The sequence below is a fragment of the Sus scrofa genome, chromosome 15 (genome assembly GCF_054392235.1).
Source record: "Sus scrofa isolate SSC_HxYL_T2T_F1_AM1 chromosome 15, Sscrofa_HxYL_maternal_Yorkshire_Landrace_v2.0, whole genome shotgun sequence".
Lineage (NCBI taxonomy): Eukaryota > Metazoa > Chordata > Mammalia > Artiodactyla > Suidae > Sus > Sus scrofa.
Genome location: NC_139397.1, coordinates 108358532 through 108377940, shown reverse-complemented (window position 1 = coordinate 108377940; position 19409 = coordinate 108358532). Strand labels below are relative to the sequence as shown.

General features: G+C 36.5%; 1 protein-coding gene and 1 long non-coding RNA gene across 5 annotated transcripts in view; one reads left to right on the top strand and one right to left on the bottom strand.

Annotated features, from left to right (window-relative positions):
• The window catches only part of LOC110257192 (uncharacterized), a 127627-nt gene extending 117734 nt beyond the window's left edge, over positions 1-9893 (top strand). The window contains exon 5 of the long non-coding RNA XR_014829380.1: positions 7882-9893. This is a non-coding gene — a long non-coding RNA (uncharacterized LOC110257192). The remainder of the gene's footprint in view (positions 1-7881) is intronic.
• WDR75 (WD repeat domain 75) overlaps positions 1-19409 on the bottom strand; it is a 43992-nt gene that overhangs the window by 8237 nt on the left and 16346 nt on the right. For 2 of the 4 annotated variants that reach the window (XM_084999193.1, XM_084999192.1), the window contains exons 5-15: positions 18655-18793; positions 17286-17356; positions 16221-16340; positions 15646-15734; positions 5496-5654; positions 4672-4731; positions 4463-4578; positions 3219-3394; positions 1900-2057; positions 1251-1431; positions 35-129 (exon numbers count right to left, since the gene is read on the bottom strand). In XM_084999193.1, the coding sequence (XP_084855319.1) occupies positions 35-129; positions 1251-1431; positions 1900-2057; positions 3219-3394; positions 4463-4578; positions 4672-4731; positions 5496-5654; positions 15646-15670 (970 nt within the window). In that variant the 5' untranslated portion in view covers positions 15671-15734; positions 16221-16340; positions 17286-17356; positions 18655-18793. The remainder of the gene's footprint in view (positions 1-34; positions 130-1250; positions 1432-1899; positions 2058-3218; positions 3395-4462; positions 4579-4671; positions 4732-5495; positions 5655-15645; positions 15735-16220; positions 16341-17285; positions 17357-18654; positions 18794-19409) is intronic. The other 2 variants (XM_021076080.2, XM_003133536.5) reach the window with 1 other exon arrangement.

The following is a 19409-nucleotide window of genomic DNA, read 5'->3' as shown; positions in this document are numbered from 1 at the left end:
TGCTCTGTCATCACCATAGCAAAAAATTTCTTACATGCACAACTGAGCAGATTCCAACAACAGAGAATGCCATTTTCAGTGGCACCAAGAAGATATTTTGAACAAGTCAATCTCCCAAAGCAAAGGTGCCTAGATTAAAACAAGGACATCAACAGTCAGTTTTATCCGCACACTTAGTTACAAAGGACTCTAGACTTCCCGCATGGTATTAATTTTGTGCAATGCAGATTTTTAGATAGATACACAAGTTTTCGTTCATAATTATCCTGTAGAAAAAGCGGGTAAGGAGTACAAAAGGAAAGATTTATTTTGTTTTTTTAGGAAAATAGACTACCAATTCTTTAATATTCTGCACATTATAATTTAACACATATAGAGAAAATATATGTGAAATGTACAGTCATTTAATAAAAAAACCTTTTTTAATGCTCATTTACCCTCAGGAAAATTTTCAATATGAATTTTTTTTTTTGCTTTTTAAGGCTGCATGTGCCGCATAAGAAGTTCCCAGGCTAGGGGTTGAACTGGAGCTGCAGCTACTGGTCTATACCACATCCACAGCAAGGTGAGATCCGAGCTGTGTCTGCGACCTACACCACAGCTCATAGCAATGCCAGATCCTTAACCCACCAAAAGCAAGGCCAGGGATCACTTATCCTCATGGATACTAGTAGCATAATGGGAACTCCCTGCAATATGAATTCTGAAGATTTTACAAAGTAAAAGTCAGAATTAGACATACTAGAAATTAGAAACAATTAGCCATTTTGTCCTCAAATGACTAGAAATTAGAAACAATTAGCCATTTTGTCCTCAAATGAAAGTAAAATAGAAGATATTGAAGTTATATTCTCTTGCCGTCATTAGAAACAATGAAGTTTGTGCATTAACATTGTTTTTACAAAAATAAAGATTGTTTGGATCTACTGAAGCTTATAATGACTTCTTTTATTACATAGTACAACCATGAAAAGTATTTCTAACAACAACAACAAAAAAGAAGAAAACAAAAACACACAAAACAAAAACCAGAGGCCAAGAATTAAATGCTAACTTTGATTTCAGAAATGGGTAAATCATAGATAGCAGTACATGGGTTCATATACCCAGTATTTCTGATTAGCTGCTGGCCCCATTGACCTAGAGGATACTTTTAGAGAAAGCATAAATTATTACTAATGTTTATATAGACTTATTTGAATTAAAAACAACAAAAAAAACTGGTACATCAAACTCTCCAAATTACTTACCTTATTTTCCCTGCTCGTTGACAAAATGTACATTTAAGCTCCCATGTCTCTGAATCCCATATTGTAACTATCTCCTCAAAACTAACTGCTAGTAAAGAGCCATCTTCAGAGAAACAACAGTTAGTTGCTTGGTATTTGTGATAACTGCCCACAAAATCACAGGTCCAGCCAACAGCCTTTTCTGTGGAAATATAGACCATGAAGTTCAGAAATAGAATAAATGCTACAGAACATTTTAGGGAATTGATAAGTATGGATTAAGAAACAAGAAAACACAACAAAAAAACTTCCTCCCCTCAATTTTAGTTAAAACTGCTACAAAGCACTGATTTGAAATTTATTTCACTTCCAAGAAAACTTGACCTCCCTCTAGTGAAAGGTGAAGGGATTTACTGCAAAAGCCCTTTTTACTGTACCCTTGAACTGGAATAATCAGTACATGATTAATCAAAAATGTCATAAAATAAGTAAAGATTTGAGGACAGAGGCATGTAAAAATATAATCTCTTAAATCTTTTAAAATCAGGCAATATCCTATAGAATTAAAGCAGAAAATGTCCCCCAAGAATGGATACAATTCTTGAGAGGTAAATATATCAATTCTTAAAAATGAGCACTAAATACAGACATACTATATTTAACTACTTACTATATATATCAGAATCATCTGTTAATATCCATACTTTGAAGTGACCATCTTTACTTGCTGTAACCAAAGTGGGATTTTCAGATTTTTCTGCATTACAGAAACAGAGAGCTGTGATGTGGTCTTCATGTGGCATGCTAACTTTTGTATTAAGAACAAACCTAGTAGGAAGGAAACCACCAATTTATTTTTTATACCAAGACCAATATGATAGACTGTCATATTGAGTATTAAGGATTTCTCACATATTATGTACTTTACAATAGCATCTCTGAGAATGGGAAAGTGATATATTACCACCCAGAATGACAAACAATTAAGTGCTCTGTCACTAATGGCCATAGGATGCAAAGAGTTCTATCATGTTACCTCTGGCCTTATGTAACTTACATTAACATAGAGATGATTATGTATAGTGTTGACTGATGGTACCAATGAGTATAAAAGAGGGGTCATCGAAAAATAATACTTGAAAGGCTTTTATACTAAAATGCAGGAAAATTGTGTACAACACAGATACCTATCTATTTTGAAAATGAATAAAAAGGAAATGGCTATGAAAACCCTTATTTGTGGCAAGAAGGTACAGAAAGAAAAATACCTATTTCCAATTGCCTTGGTCAATATTTAATATTCAGGGTCACCCACTATTTCCCAAAGGCTGTTTCTGGCTTTATAGGACACTGTTGTGAATGAAAGATAACCTACCTTAGCACTGTGTTTTTCAAAGACTATCAGGGCAAGACAGTTGTGATTTTTAAAAAGTCTAGGTTATAAGAGAAGGACCGTGACAAGGGAGACTGTTTTCTTATCTATAAAATGTGACAACAGGTTAATCTCGTGAAGATTAACAAGCCAATGGGCATGAAAGCATTAGTTCTTGACAAGCAACGACTTGATAAATGGCAATTATACCCATGATATGAAAAAACTAGTGGGCTCTTATCTAATCAAAATTACACTCACCACACCTCCACCATCTACCACTGCCATTTTTCCAAAGGTAGTATAACATAAATAAAAGAGCAAAGGAACTAAGACACTGGGGTTCTATCCTGGACTTGACTGGAATTAGGTATGTCTTTGGGGGGGGGTCACTTCTCCATGTTTCCTCATTTATGCAATCAGGTGACATTATAACTTGGAGGACACCAGTGCTTTCTCAGAGCAGAGAGCTTAAAGGCTTTATTAGAGAAGTAATACCTCCTTCATTTCTCTAAATCTAAACTTATCAAAATGAAATATGTTAAAGATCAACAACTGAAACCATAAAGTCAGATAATTTCTACTCTGAAATTAAATGGCTATAAACATAGCATTACCCTTGTGTTTTTTTATTATATGTCCACAGTTTCATTTGCAATTCAAGCTCAGTTTCCTTTTCTTGACGTTGTTCCACCGTTGCGAGCCAATTACCATAGCAGCCAAATGCAGCCTTTGTTAGCTCAATTTGGATCAGACCATAATCATTGATATATTCTTGCTGTATAATATCTAACTGATGGGTTAAAAAAAAATCCAAAATTCTTATTAATTTAAATACATAAATCTTAAAGCATTCTAGACATGGCAATTAACCACATCATAAATAACTTCTGGTATCTATAGTAACAGATTTTTAGATAAAGAGAAACAAACTAATGATTCCTTATGGACATCACTGCCACTAAAAAATGGAGCACATTATATAACCAATTCAGTGGTGATTATTCTTCAATGACCTTGAATTTTAGTAATGACTATGATCCACTTAATATGATACAACAAAACCTTTAGCTTACAGTAATGCTTTTGTTTCTAAAAATAGCTTTTACATAAAATCTTGAAGCTAGATTCCACATCATTAGAAATAAGGAGAGCAAAAATAAAACCTCCAATTTTTTAAGAAGTGAAAAAAGAACAATATTTTAAGTAAGCTAGCATTATATGCACAATTTTTAAAAATTCTATTTCTTCATCTCTTTAACTAAAAATATATTAAGTGCCTACTATTTCCAGGCATTGTACTAGAAATGTACAAAGATCAGTAAATTTCCTTTCTCTGAGGGATTTAAAGGTGATGGAGAGAGTGATAAAGTGTTAAGGTAGCAACGACAGAAATATGTAAAGGGTACTGTGGGACACTAAAGAAAAAGTGGGAAGTCTGGATTGCATTTAGCAGGATCACAGGAAGCATCCCTCTTTAATCCACATTGAAATTTTTATTTTCAGCTCGTATATATGACAGTTTTACCGCAAAGCAGATACATATTTGTACTGTCAATCTATATATTGTCATTTACTATCCTTGTGACTCAAAGGCACATATGTGACAGTTAATTAGAGTGTAGTATGAAACAATAAAATAGGCAAAGAGGCCACACAAGAACACCAACTGGCTTACATGTAGACTTCACCTGTAACTGTAGCCTCCTTAGCATCATGCTGTAAAACAGCTGAGAGGACTATTCAAATAGCACAGGCACAGGATCTTGCTTTAGAAACTACTAAGTAAGTTGTTTGACCTCAGTGCCTCTGTAAAGAATTTTCATTAGTTTTAAGACTAGGTAACGAATCAAAATCTTACATTGTATAACTGTTTATCACTTTGAAGAGAATAAAACTGCAAGTGGCCAGGTTTCCCATTCAAAACCAAAGCTTTAGTTCTTGGATCAATCATCAAACCAGTCAAGATTTTGCTGTCTGCAAAAGAAGTGAACAAATAATATCTGAAATCAGGCAAATATTCACTTTTAAAAATGTACACAATTCCACACCCACCAAGGTCTACAATACCTTTCACTAGGCCTTGAATTACTGCGGATGCCTCAAGGTTTCGCTGAATAATTATTATCTCTGTAGGTTTAAAAAAAAAAAAAAATCTAAACATAAACAAGTAAAAACAAACAAACAAAAAAACCAAAAAAACCCCACAATTTGTATCACTCTAAAATATACCAGAACACAAAACAACTGAGCATGTTCAATTTCTTGGAGTGTTACTAGAAAATGAGGAATATATTTTGTGATTTAACAGAAAATCCAGAAGCAGGAATGAAGGCTTTTCTGTTGGAGTTTCTAAGTTTTCAGCTCTGACTGTGAATACATTTTAAGTGTTATTTCAGAAACTTACATGCCCCCAAAGAGACAGCTGACCTTGAATTGAGTCACTGCACTAACGGACTGCTCAGTCACGCTCTCTTGTGAAGGGAAAGGAGGCAATGGGCTATGGGACTTACATCTAAGCTGAGTTGTAACAGGCTGACCAAGTGCTCTAGAGGAATAGGAGACTGCCTCCATTTCTGTCAGAATCAGGACTCCCACACTGAGATCACAGCTGTCTCAAAGGAACATCTCACAGCAGTTTTTCAAAAATGTCGTTTTATTTGTAGCCCTACACTTTTATAAAAACAACTCTGGAAATGTCAGATTTTGGTGGCATCTAGAGGCAAAAAGGGAGTGGAGAAAAGAGGAGAAATGGAAGAATGGAAGAAAAAAAGCTTATTAAATCCTATGTTACTCTTACTTTGAAGTCTCTTATTTTCCATTCCCTACAGATGCTAGCTAATTAATGAAGTTACACAAATTGTATTTCTTTATGACAACAAATTTAGACTTACTGTTATCGGAGTGTGAAGTACAGAACAAATCCCCTGCTGGAGATACTGAGATATGTTCAATAGTAGCTCCTAAACGGGGGAGGAACTCCTTATTCTTCTCTGTCACCTCGCGCCACTCCACGAGGACAGATTCACGGCCACCACTCAGAAGACTGCTGCCTTCTCATCCACCCAAAGAAATAAAAAGGATAGTGTTTTGGGGGAGAAAAAAAAAAAGACATAATGAACATTTTAATTTTTCCTACTATGTTAGGGAAATAAACTACTTTTACAAATATGCAAACAAGTGTCTTTATATCTTTTAATAAACTTGAAAGACAAAGATTTAAAGATCACTGATTCAGGGATTTTTTTCCTTTGCAGTAATATCTAGTTTGTTGCTAACTCTGCTAATAACTAGAAAAACTGGATGAAACAAACATCCTCTGAGCCCAGATGGCTTCATTCGTGAATTTTTCCAAATATTTATGGAAGAAATAAATCAGATGTACACTCTTCCAGGTAACGAAAAAGAACAATTCCCTATTTGTTTCAAAGACTGGCATAATTCTGCACCAAAACTAGTACATCGTAAGAAAATAAGCCAATTTCACAAGAGATGAAAACTCCCAAATGAAATGTAAGGTCATTTTAACGTTTGAAAAATAAATCAGGAGTTCCTGTCGTGGCGCAGTGGTTAACGAATCCGACTAGGAACCATGAGGTTGTGGGTTCCAACCATGAGCTGTGGTGTGGGTCACAGACGCGGCTCGGATCCCACGTTGCTGTGGCTGTGGCGTAGGCCAGTGGCTACTGCTCCGATTAGACCCCTAGCCTGGGAGCCTCCATGTGCTGCGGGAGCCGCCCTAGAAAAGGCAAAAAAACCAAAAAAAAAAAAAAAAAAAAAAGAGAAAATAAATCATCATATCTTAATAAAGGCAGAAAAAGTAAATGATACAAATTCTACACCCATAATAAAAACTCCCAGCAACCTACTAATTGATGTGATCTTTAAAATTTCATCAAGGATAGCTATAGAAAATCTACAGCAAATAATCCGGTGGTAAAACATTGACAACCTTCCCCCTGTGATGAGGAACATCAATACCACTTTTATTCAACATTAACTTGAGGTCCTAGAGCACTGAAATGAGATGAGAAAGGCTTAAGGATTAGAAAGAATAATTAGATGCTCAGAGACAAGCATGACTGGGTTCAAAGTAGAGCCAGTTTATAATGCTAACTTTTCTCTTAAACAGTTTTCAAGAAACTACAATTTGTAGTTCATTTACACAATTTCTTTCTTCCATTAACTGCCTTATACATATACAGGGTCAATTCTGACATTTCACTGACAACTATGTACTGTATATTTAACCATTACTTCTCATTTAAGAATTCAACCCTTTAATAAATATGATGATTTGTAGTACCTCCTTTATGAAAGCCCTGGCTCAGGGTAGAGCACTTTGTATTCTTTCTTTGCCGTTTTTTTGAGTGAGGGCAACAAAATAAAGGAAAGTCACAGTGACAATATATATTAATCTTGGCCCTGATTTGACCAGAAAGACACAGCAGCGAAAAAGAAATTGAGAAGAAAGGGCACAAGAAAACTACCTTATGTCAGGAGAGAATAAGACATTGCCTGGAACATCATATATGTATCTACACGCAGGGCCACACACACCCTCACTTGAATTTGTGGGGTGGGGTGTGAAGGAGGATGAAGGTAGCCTGTACGTTTTATCCAGAGGGTTTAAGTCTCTGGATGAAAATTCTCTTAGTTCCCATATGTCACAGCTATACTTCTGTTGTACTACTCTAAGTGTGTCGAGTTGGGTCCCACCCCCATATACCAGTCACCACACCCCAAACTCAAAGCACGACAGGTAGGCTGAGGATACCTCCTATTTCCTAAGGCTCCTCAGTTACACCCAAGTAATCCTGAAGGAATCCTGAGCACACGGTACTAAGACATTCCCTGGCAGTCTCTAGGGAGACCTGCAGAAGAAAAACTACTTTCTCTAGGCACATAGTATTTGGGAGTATCTAGCCCCCCTCTCTGGAAGACCAATCAAAATACACTAACATAACATTGACAACATAGGTTATGGGGAGCTAACAGTAAGCAAGGACAAAATGTACTTCTCCAAATTTCTGTTGAAGATCAACCTACTTTCCAGGTGATATTTTCAGTCAATATAGCCACTGTCATGCAGCTTAAACAGAAGATTTGAATTACCTTAGAATAGTTAATATGGCAATCTTACAGTTAAATAATAAACATTTGAATTAGACCTAGGTCCAAATCCCACTCACTAGCCATGTGACTTTAGGCAAATTAGTCCTCAACTACAAATCTCATTTCCTTCATCTGTAAAGTGAGACTAATAATGCTTATTTTTAGGCAGGATCCAGATGGCGGAGGAGTAGGATATGGAGCTCACCTTCTCCCACAAACACGTTAAAAAAATCTACATGGAGAATGATTCGCATAGAACACCTATTGAACACCGGCAAAAGACTTCAGACTTCTAACAATGGCAAGAAACCCTTCACATAACTGGGTAGAAGAAAAGGAAAAAGAGAGAAGAGAAAAAAGCAATCAGGATGGGACTAGCACTCTTGAGAGGGAGCTGTGAAAGAGGAAAGGAATCCGCATCCTGGGAGGCCGCCTAACTGATGGAGAAAGAGGGGGAGCCCTGAAGCCTCAGAGAAAAACACAGCAGCCAGTCTGAGGAGGGCAAAACAGACAGAGAGCCACACAGACCATGGGCACCACTGCCCCATGCACCAGCTGAGACACTTGAGTGGGGGCTGGGGGTTGAGAAGAGGCTTGGGAAATGAGTTCTGGGGAGAGGAGTTGGCTGTGTGGAAACAGTCTGGGGATGGTCGGGAGCAGTGCACAACAGCCAAGGAAGTCCAGGAGGAAGACTGGGCCTGCCAGAGAAGTAAGGCACCATGCTGGGGATGTCAAGAGCACCATAGGAACTTCTTTCTCTGTGCATGCGAGGGCTCTCAGGCGGCAGGAGGCCTCTTGAAGGGCTACAGGGGTGGCCGCAAATTGCTGAAGCCAACTTGGGCTCCAGGGGAGGGCACAGCCTACGGCTCCAGTCACCTTGGGGTTGTTGCCATAGATGGTCCTGCAATTAAGCACCACCTGCTGTCCCCACCTCCCTGGGAACGCACACGGTTGCCATAACCACTGCAAAGGGCTCTAAGCACTGACCCTGCATCCCTGAGGGTCACTGCCACTGCCAAGGGCCCTGAAACCAGAAGCTCCTGCCACCCACTTCCCCGTGGGTCCTTACCACTACCAAGAGCACAGCAACCAGGTGTTGCCTGCAGGGGCCACCCATTGCCCCCACCTCCCTGGAAGCATGCACAAGCCAAACATCTGCATACTCCCTATTAAGGGATAATGGCTTGCACACACTGAGGACAGAGACAGAAAGCACCCAAACCAAAAGCAGCCCTCAGGCCAAAAAAAATAGTTAGGCCTCACAAGGTACCCAGGGAAACTCCTGCATATAAATAGCCCTCCAAGATTACAGTAGATAATTGTTTTCCCTAAATTCACACAGTTAAGAAAAATAATAAGCAAAATGAAGCAGCACTGAAACCATTCCAAGTTAAATAACAGGAGAATTCCCCTAAAGGAGCAAACAATGAAATAGACCTCTGCAGTCTAACAGACATCAACTTTGAAAAGGAGGTAATGAAAACACTGAAAGAATTAAGAATGGCTAACAATAGTTAACACATATTACTTTAAAAAGGAACTAAAATCTTTAAGGAGGAGTCAAGAAAACTGGAAAATTCATTTGCAGAGATGAAAACTGAGTTAGATGCATTAAAGGGCAGAATGAATAATGCAGGGGAATGAATAAGTGACTTGGAAGACAGAATAATGGAAATCACCCAATCACAGCAGACAGCCAAAAGAAAAAAAAAAAAAGCAATATAAGAAACCTATGGGATATTATAAAGCATGCCACTCTACTCAAAATAGGGATTCCAGAAATTTAAAAATAAAAAGGAATTACACATGTATTTAAAGAACTTATGGCTGAAAACTTTCCAAATCTAAAGAAGGAAATAGATACCTAGTTATAGGAAGCACAGAAAACCCCAAACAAGCTGAACCCAAACAGACCTACACCAAGACATATTGTAATAATAATAGCAAAAGTTAAATAAAGAATTCTAAAGGCAGCAAGAGAAAAATAAAGACTTAATTACAAGGGATCCTCCATAAGGCTATCAGTTAATTTCTTTACAGAAATGCTACAGGCCAGAAAGAGTGGCAAGATATATTCAAAATTCTGAAAGGGAAAAATCTGTAACCTAGATACTCTATATTGTAAGATTATAATTTAAAATAGAAGGAGAACTGAGAATTTCTCAGACCAACAAAAACTAAAAGAGTAGAGCAATACTAAACCCGTTCTAAAAAATAATTACTTAAATAAGCCAGTATATGGACACAAAACAAACAAACAAAAAAAACTATCTGTGAAAGCAATGATGAACACAAGAAACAGCAAAAAGGATAAACATGAAGATTGCAAAAAAAGGACAGAACAATTATAAAATGTGGGCAAGGAGAATAAGAAAAAATAGATGTATTTTTTTTTTAGAATGCATTTGGGCCTATACGACCTTCTGGCTAAGGCAAGTAGATTTAGGAAGGGGTTAGCATACTTTAAAAAAGTGGGAAACAAAGAATACACTCACAAAAACCAAAAAGAGGAGTACACAAGCATAAAATAAATTATTCAACCAAAAAAAAGAAAAAGGAAAAAAGGACAAAATAGACTTTAATGATAAAAGGATCAATTGAAGAAGAGGTTATTACGCTCAACACATATGCCCCTAATAAGGGAGCACCCAAATATATAAAACAAATACTAACATAAAAGGAGAAATTGATGGGAAAATAATAGTAGTAGGAGACTTTAACATCCCACTCATATCAATGGACAGATCTTCTAGACAGAAAATCAGTAACGCAACAGAGATCCTAAGTGACATAGGAGAACAGTTAAGACTTAATTGATATTTTCAGGACAGTGCATTAAAAAAACAAATGAAAAACCCCACAGAATACACATTCTTTTCAAGTGCACATGGAACATGCTCAAGAATTGACCACATACTGGAGCACAAAACTAACTTCAACAAATTTATTTCAAGCATGTTTTCTGACCCCAATGTCATGAAATCAACCACAGAAAAAGAAATGAGGAAAAACTGACTACATGGAGAATAAACAACATGCTACTAGAAAAACCAATGGGTCAATGAGGAAATTAAAAAATACCTTGAGACAAATGATAATGAAAAACAAAACCACATAAAATTTATGGGGTGTCACAAAAGCAATTCTCAAATGGAAGTTCATAGTGATTAAAGGCCTTTCTCAGAAAACATGAAAAAACCTCAACAACCTAGCCTACCACCTAAAAGAACCAAAAGAGAGGATCAAACAAAATCTAAAGTCAGCAGAAGGAAGGAAATATTAAGATCGGAGAGGAAATCAATAAAATAGAGATAAAAAACAAAAATGAAGAAACCCAGAAAAAAAATCAATAAAGCCAAGAGCTGGTTTCTGACAGGTTATACAAAACTGACAAACGTCTAGGCAGATTCACCAAAAAGAGAGAACCCAAATAAACAAGATAAGAAATGAAAAAGGAGAAATCTCAATGGATACTGCAGAAATACAAAAAAAATAAGAGAATACTATCAACAATTATATGCCAACAAACTTGACAACCTAGAAGAAACAGGCAACTTTCTAGAGACATACAGCCCACCGAAACTGAATCAAGAAGAAACAGATAATTTGAACAGACCAATAACTAAAAATAAAATTGAATATGTAGTAAAAATAATTTAAAAAAAACCCTACAAAGGTAAGACCAGGACAAGGTGGCTTCACAGGTGAATTCTACCAAACATGTGAAGAATAAATTATACCCCTCCTTCTTAAACTTCCAAAAGACTTGATGGAACACTCCCAAAGACATTCTGTGAAGCCAACTTCATCCTAATACCAAATCCAGAGAAAGATACTATCAAAAAAGAAAATCATAGGTCAGTATCTCTGATGAACAGATGCAAAAATTCTCAAAATTTTGACAAACCAGAGATAGTGAAGGAGTAAGACATGGCGCTCACCTTCTCCCACAAACAAAAACAAAAAAAAACCCATCTACATGTAGAATGATTCACTCAGAATATCTACTGGATGCTGGCAGAAGACCATAAACATCCAAAAAGGGCAAGAAAGCTTCCATATAACTGGGTAGAACAAAAAAAAAAAAGAGAGAGAGAGAGAGAAAAGGAAGCAGCATGGGACTACCACTCCTGAGAAGAAGCTGTGAAAGAGAAAAGGAACCTACACACTAGGAAGCCACCTAACTGACAGGGAGATTAGCTGAGACAGAGGGACCTCAAAGTTGCCGAGAAAAGTGCAGCAGCTAGACTGAGGAGGGCAAAGCAGATTACAGGAGGCAGGGACAAACCACAGCAGTCATCTCAGAAACCAGATGGGGGCATGGTCTGCCACCACTAGGGGTCTGTGAACAGGCTCCACCTGTGGCCACAGTCACCTCAGAGGTCAGCAAAAAGGGCACTGCAACCAAGTACCACCTGTTCTTGCTCTCACTCTCCCCACACACCCACCCTGCTGCTGCCACTGCCAAATCATCTGGACACTGCATACACATGCCCTATCACTGTCACTTCTCAGGACTCTGCAACTAGGAGCAGCCTGTGCAGCACCTCCTGCATGGGTTAAGCGGGATGGGATGCTTCTTGAGTGGCCTACAGGTGGTGAAGTCAAACCACTATAGTTATCTCTGACTCCAGAGGTAGGCATGGCCCACCACAACTAGGGGTCTGTGAACAGGCACCACAGTGGCCTCAAACACCTCAGAGGGCACCACAACTGAACACCATCTGTTGTTGCTCTTACTCCCCTGGGAACTCACACACCCTGCCACTGCCAAATGCTCCGGGCACTGCCTAAATCTGCTTGAAGCTCATTGCTACTTCCCAGGGCCCTACAACTAGGAGTAGTCTGTGCCACTTTCCAGCAAGTCTTTGCTACTGTCAAGAACCCAGCAACTAGGCACTGACTACTTACTGGCTCTGCCTATTGCCACCTTCTCCTTGAAAACACACACCACCCTATCAAGGGGATAATAGCCTATTCTCACTGAGGAAGACAGCAAATATCCAAACTCCCATACCAAAAATAAATAGTAACCCCTGCAAAATACAAAGGGGTGCTCTTGCATAGAAAAAGACCCCAAGACTACAGTATTTCATTTCCCTAAACTCACAGAGTAAGAAAAATATAAGCAAAATGAAGAAGTTCAGGAACCATTCCCAGTTAAAGATCAGGAGAATTCACCTGAAGGAGCAAGCAATGAAACAGACCTCTGCAGTCTAATAGACCCTAAGTTCAAAAAGGAGATAGTGAAAATACTTGAAGGAATTAAGGGTGAATATGATAGAATTAAGAGTAGATATAAACAGTAATGCAGAACTTTAGAAAGGAACTAGAATCTATAAGGAGGAGCCATGAAAAATTAGAAAATTCATTTGCAGAAATGCAAACTGAGTTAAAGGCACTAAAGAGCAGCATGAATAATGCAGAGGAACAAATCAGTGACTTGAAAGATAAACTAATGGAAATCACCCAATTAGGACAGCAGACATTTGTTTTCTCACCAAATGAAAAAACATGAAAGCAATATAAGAGATCTATAGGATAATAATAAAGCAGGCCAATCTATACATAATAGGGATTCCAGAAGAAGAAAAAGAAAGGGGGATTGAAAATATATTTGAAGAAATTATGTCTGAAAACTTTTCAAATCTAAAGATACCAAGGTACAGGAATGCAAAGACAGCTCCAAACATGTTGAACCCAAATAGGCCCACACTTAGATATATTATAATAAAGATGGCAAAATTTAAAGATAAAGAGAGGATTCTAAAGGCAGCAAGAGAAACACAAAGTGGTAATTATTAGGGAACCCCCATAAGGCTATCAGCTGATTTCTCTACAGAAACACTTCAGGCCAGAAGAGAGTGGCAAGATACATTCAAAGTTCTAAAATGAACAATCTGGAGTTCCCGTCATGGCTCAGTGGTTAATGAATCCGACCAGGAACCATGAGGTTGTGGGTTCGATCGTGGCCTTGCCCAGCGTGTTAAGGATCTGGCATTGCCATGGGCTGTGGTATAGGTCACAGACACAGCTCGGATCTGGCATTGCTGTGGCTGTGGTGAAGGCCAGCAGCTGTAGCTCCGATAAGACCCCTAGCCTGGGAACCTCCATATGCTGCGGGTGCGGCCCTAGAAAAGGCAAAAATAAATAAATAAATAAATAAATAGGAAAAATGTGCACCCTAGAATACTCTACCCAGCAAAAATATCATTGCTGGAGAAGGAGAAATAAATAATTTCTTCAACAAAAACTAAAAGAATACAGAAATATTAAGCCCATTCTAAAAGAAATGAATGAAAGGGCTTCTCTAAATAAAAAAGAATAGGAAGAAGAAAGAGGAAATCACAATTGGAAAGTAGTCACTTATATAAGCCATTATACAGATCTAAAAGGAAAAAAAAACAGGAAACCAAATCTAATACGTAAAAAAAATCACACACCATGACCAAGTGGGATTCATCCCAAGTTCACAAGATTCACCATATGCAAATAAATCAATGTCATACACCATAATGACAAAAGCAAAGTCCAAGACAACATGATTATCTCAACAGAAGCAGAAAAAACATCTGCCAAAATTCAACAACCATTCATGATAAAAGCTCTTACCAAAGTATAGAGGGAATATATCTCAACACAATAAAAGTCATATATGCCAATATAATACTAGGAAAAAATCTGAAAGCCTTCCCACCTAAACTCTGTAACAAGACAAGGATGCCCACTCTCTCTACTTTTATTCAACATAGAATTGGAAGTCCTAGCCACAGCAATCAGATCAAAAATAAATAAATAAAGAAAAGGTATCCAAACTGGAAGAGAAAAAGTAAAATTGTCACTATATGCAGATGATGATAATGTACACAGAAAACCCTAAGGACTCCATACAAAAACTATTTAATCTGATAAATGAATTCAGCACAGATTTAAGATGAACATTCAGAAACTGGTTGCATTTCTGTATATTAATGACGAAATTTTAGAAAAGGAATATATAAAAACAATACCTTTTAAAATCATATGCCCAAAAGTAAGATACCTAGGAATAAACTTGGCCAAAGAGGTGAAAGAGGTATACCTGGAAAACTATAAAACATTAATAAAGAAAATTAAAGAGGATTCAAAGAAATGGAAATTATGCCATTTGCAGCAATATGGATGCAAGTAGAGATTCTCACACTAAGAAAGAGAAAGACAAATATTGTATGGTATCACTTATATGTGGAATATAAAATATGACACAAATGAACCTATCTACAAAACAGAAACAGACTCACAGACATAAGGAACAGATTTGCGGTTCTCATGGGGACAGGGGGAGTGGGATGGACTGGGAGTTGGGATTAGTGGATGCAAACTACTACACTTAGAATGGATAAGCAATGAGGTCCTTCCATAGAGCACAGGGAGCTATGTCCAATCTCTTGGGACAGATCATGGTGGAAGATAATATAAGAAAAGGAATGTGTGTGTGTGTGTGTATGGCTGAGTCACTGCTGTACAGCAGAATCTGTACAACATTGTAAATCAGCTATTCTTTAATAAAAATATAAAAAAAATGCTTGTTTTCATAGGCTCAAGGTTTAAATAAGATAATGGATGTAAAGCATCAGTACAGCCATCTTTGCTGATAAACTATGGCTATACTTATGGACAACAAACACCTAGCTATGTACACACACATTAAAAAAAGGTAATATAAATAGGTGTATGTTAATAACAGAGACTATCACAAGTATACCTGAAACCTCAAATATATGTTACTGTACTGAGCAAAGCCCAAAGCACAAGGGTGATATACATCTAAGTGCTTACAATTCATTTGGCCCATGCAATTCTAAATCTTTCAAACTATAAATATCATGAATTAAAATATTTGGTTCACATACTTCCAAAGTTCATTTTAATTATTAAACTTGTACTTACCTGTCACTGAAAAGGCCAAATCCATAACCAAGTCATGGTGCCAATGTAAACATGTGTATGTATATTTCTTTTCATCATCAAAATTCCTCCTATTGGAGAAAAGCAAAATTCTTAATTTGGCCAAAGGTGTATGTATGTTGGGAAAACAATGGCATGCTAAATATAATGAACCATATCAAGCCTTATTGCCCTTAATACGCAAAAAGCATATTTTCTAATTGTAAACCAGTCACTTCTGCAAATAGACCATCCTAGTATCCTATTAGCTCAATATTCATTATTGTCTCTCTTTCCTTTTTACTTAAAGGCTAACAACAAGTTCTCTTTAATAAAATGATTATAAGCAAATGGAAATTTTCAGTCCCAGGGCCAAAGGCTGAAATCCTAAAACAGTAAGTCTGTGCAATGAAGAGTACACTAATAAAAGAAAGGGAGGATGCCAGCAAAGCCTAATTTTTATTATCAGCTGTTAACCTTCAGTTATATCCTTTTCCTTGCACCCAGAAATACCCCTATTCTGCAGGACTAATCTAAAATAAATCAATGACAACCATGCTCTTCATGAGTTAACTGACCAAAGACGAATTTTGCCATCCTGGTGACCAGTTGCTATGCAATCTTCCTTTGGGTGACATGCTACACATGTAAAATTGTTCTTAGCATGTTTCTTACTTTTGGATGATGATAAAGTAAATCTAGAAGAAAAAAAATTTCCCTTGATTATTAAAGACTTGGTGAACTGTACTTAAGTAAAAGGTAGGCCCCACGCTTATCAACCCAAACTGGAGTGCTCTCAGAATTCACCGAACATAAATGCATGATTTTTAAGAAAAACTGTGATTGAGAATTGAGAATTTGTCTTGTAAACATTATTAATTCACAATATAAACTTCATTGTACAACATTAGACCATAATAATTTGTCTATGGAGGCTACTGACAGTGAAGTAAACAGCAGACAGCTTTCTGTCTGGGCAGTTTGTTCAAATTTCTTGTTAAAGCCAAGTTATAGCATGAAGTATGGACAAGCTTAAGAAATCATATCTGATGTGAATGGTTCATGTGTCCAAAGATGTCAAGATCCTTATTATACTGGAAAGGAAAACAAATATATTATCCACATTTAAAATATATATTAATTTTAGGTACAGCAAGGTTGAATGGGCTAATTTGACTCATTTTATTTATTTATATTCTGGCCACACCTGCAGCATGTGCAAGTTCCCAGTCCAAGGATCGAACTTGCATCACGACAGCGACTCAAGCCGTTGCAGTAACAATGCTGGGTTCTTAACCTGCTGTGCCACAAGGGAACTCCTAATTTGATTCATTTCAAACTCAGCTATCCCCAAAGACCATATTCATTCCTACAGACATAAAATGACAATGAAGATCACCTGGGGAGGCCTTTTGATACCATGCACAGCATCATCTAAGTGTATAAGGAGGGGTTTGGGGCGAAAGAGCTCCCTACATTGTGTGACTAACAATTTTAACCCCTTGAGGGTTAAAAACTATGTATTTTGTGGTTTCACAATTACTTATAAGAGGAACAGACACAGTTTTGGGTTGCAGGTATGAGAATGGATACAATTACAATGAACTCTTAAGTAAATAAAGCTATCAAAAAGGCAGTCTTACCTTGATGTTGTTTTCTTTTTGAAAAAATAAACAGACAAGTAAAAGTCCCGTACTGCAGCAACATATTCTCCCTGATATTTCAAAAAGAAGATAACATTGACAACAACAGTAAACACCCTTTAAGAAGAAATACTCTCATTACAAAAGTTAACACAGTAACAACCAACTTTTTGCAGGTATATTAACGTGAAATGATATAATTTAACTATGGAAAGGATACTTCACTTCATAAAAAATTAAAGGATGAACACAGGTTCTAAATCCTAAAAATAGTATAATGATTAGAATTTTTTTCTATTAAGGCATAAATTTTATACAAAATGCAACACTTGACATATGTATAGATTCATATAACTACCACCATAAATAATCAAGATTTACAACATTTTTCCTTGCCTCAGGAATGTTTCCTTGTTCCTCTTTCCGATTATTTACAATGCTCCCACCCTTGCCAGCAACTATTGATTTCTATTACTGTAGCTTACTTTTCTGCCTGTTCTATTAACAGAATACAAAAAAGATGGCAAATACTTTCAACGTCCCTCTTTAATTTGGGCTGTTCTAGTGGATGTGAAAGTGCTATCTCACTGTGGTTTTAATCTGTATTTAACTAATGACTATGATGATGAAAAATAATGAAGTTTACAATGCTAAGAGTTTCTTTAATCTATAAATTAATCCTTTTCAGAACAAAGCCAAAATAATGCTACTAAACTTAAGACTAAAGAAAAATGCCGCTAAAATGATATCTAGGGGCTTTGTTGGTACTTGATTTTAATAAATAATGTGGTTATTTATAAGGGATGGCTAAATAAATCATGATATGAACATCATATAATCATTATTCTGATTAACATTTAAGTGCATACACGTGCTGCAATATGAAGAGAAAATAAACATAAAAAAGCCTTGATATAATCACCTGGTTTGGGAAAAAGTATGTTTAGGAAAAAGTCTAGAAAAAGATTCCTCAAATATTACTGGGGAAGCTTAATTTCTTAACGATATTTTTCTGCAGTTTCTGGATTTTTTATAAAGGCATATTATTTATAGACAAGGAGGTCATATTTTTGAAAGACGTATCTACAATGAAAGGATTTAAGTGGCTTATAAATGGTACAAGCTAATACAGTACCAATCCCAAAATATTGATTTTTTTTTGGCCAATTTGTGTACAAAGAAGACAGACTATACAAAAATTAGAATGGTCCAAGAAAAATCTATACCACAAATATATGCTAAAGTAATAAGATAGACTTCTTAGTTACTAACAAAAATATTAAATCACTGTAACATAAAATACTCAGGGGAAAGATTACAGAAAAGAGATCTTATGTACAAAGAAAAAAACCAACAAAACAAATGTTACCTCATTTCCAAAGGCAATGCACTTGGGTGACTGGTTTATGTAATCCAAAACAATGGAAAGCTCCTTAGCTTCCACTTCCTGACTTGATGATTTTGGTAGTTTCACTGAAACCAGCTGAAACACATCTAGCCAAAGGCAGCTATATTAATATTAAGTTTCTCTAGGGAAAGTGAAGATGCACATTTGTTCATATAAAACTGTTAATTAGTATTCTGGAATTAATTTGATGTCAAGATAATAATTGTATGCTATGGTGAACAAGTTGTACTCTTCATCTGAATTTGCAAGTTTTAAGTGGAAGTTTAACTCTAAAACTCATATATATTTGTACATGTAGAAATAGAAAACAATTTATTTTACTGGTGCATTCTGCCTTCCAAAGTACTGAGCTGAGCTAAATGGAGATGGAATATGATATATTGGTGAACTGAGCAGACAAAAAGCAACAAACCACCTTAGAACTTTCAGAAATGCTATGTGCTTGTCACACGTTCCTAGAATAAATCTCTATTTCCGTAAAACTGACATGCTTTTCTCTTTCCATTTCATTAAAAAAATTTCTCAAGGGTAAATAGCTATTATTTCACTACACTATCTCTTTATCTTCATAGACTTTTATAATAAACACAAAATCCTCTATCATATCAATCTACCATTTTCTTGTTTTCCAGCGTGTTTTTCAAGCTCTGTACTCAATTCTTCTAGCCTTTTCAGTCATCTCAAACCTCACGCCTAAATCCCAAATTTTTATTTTC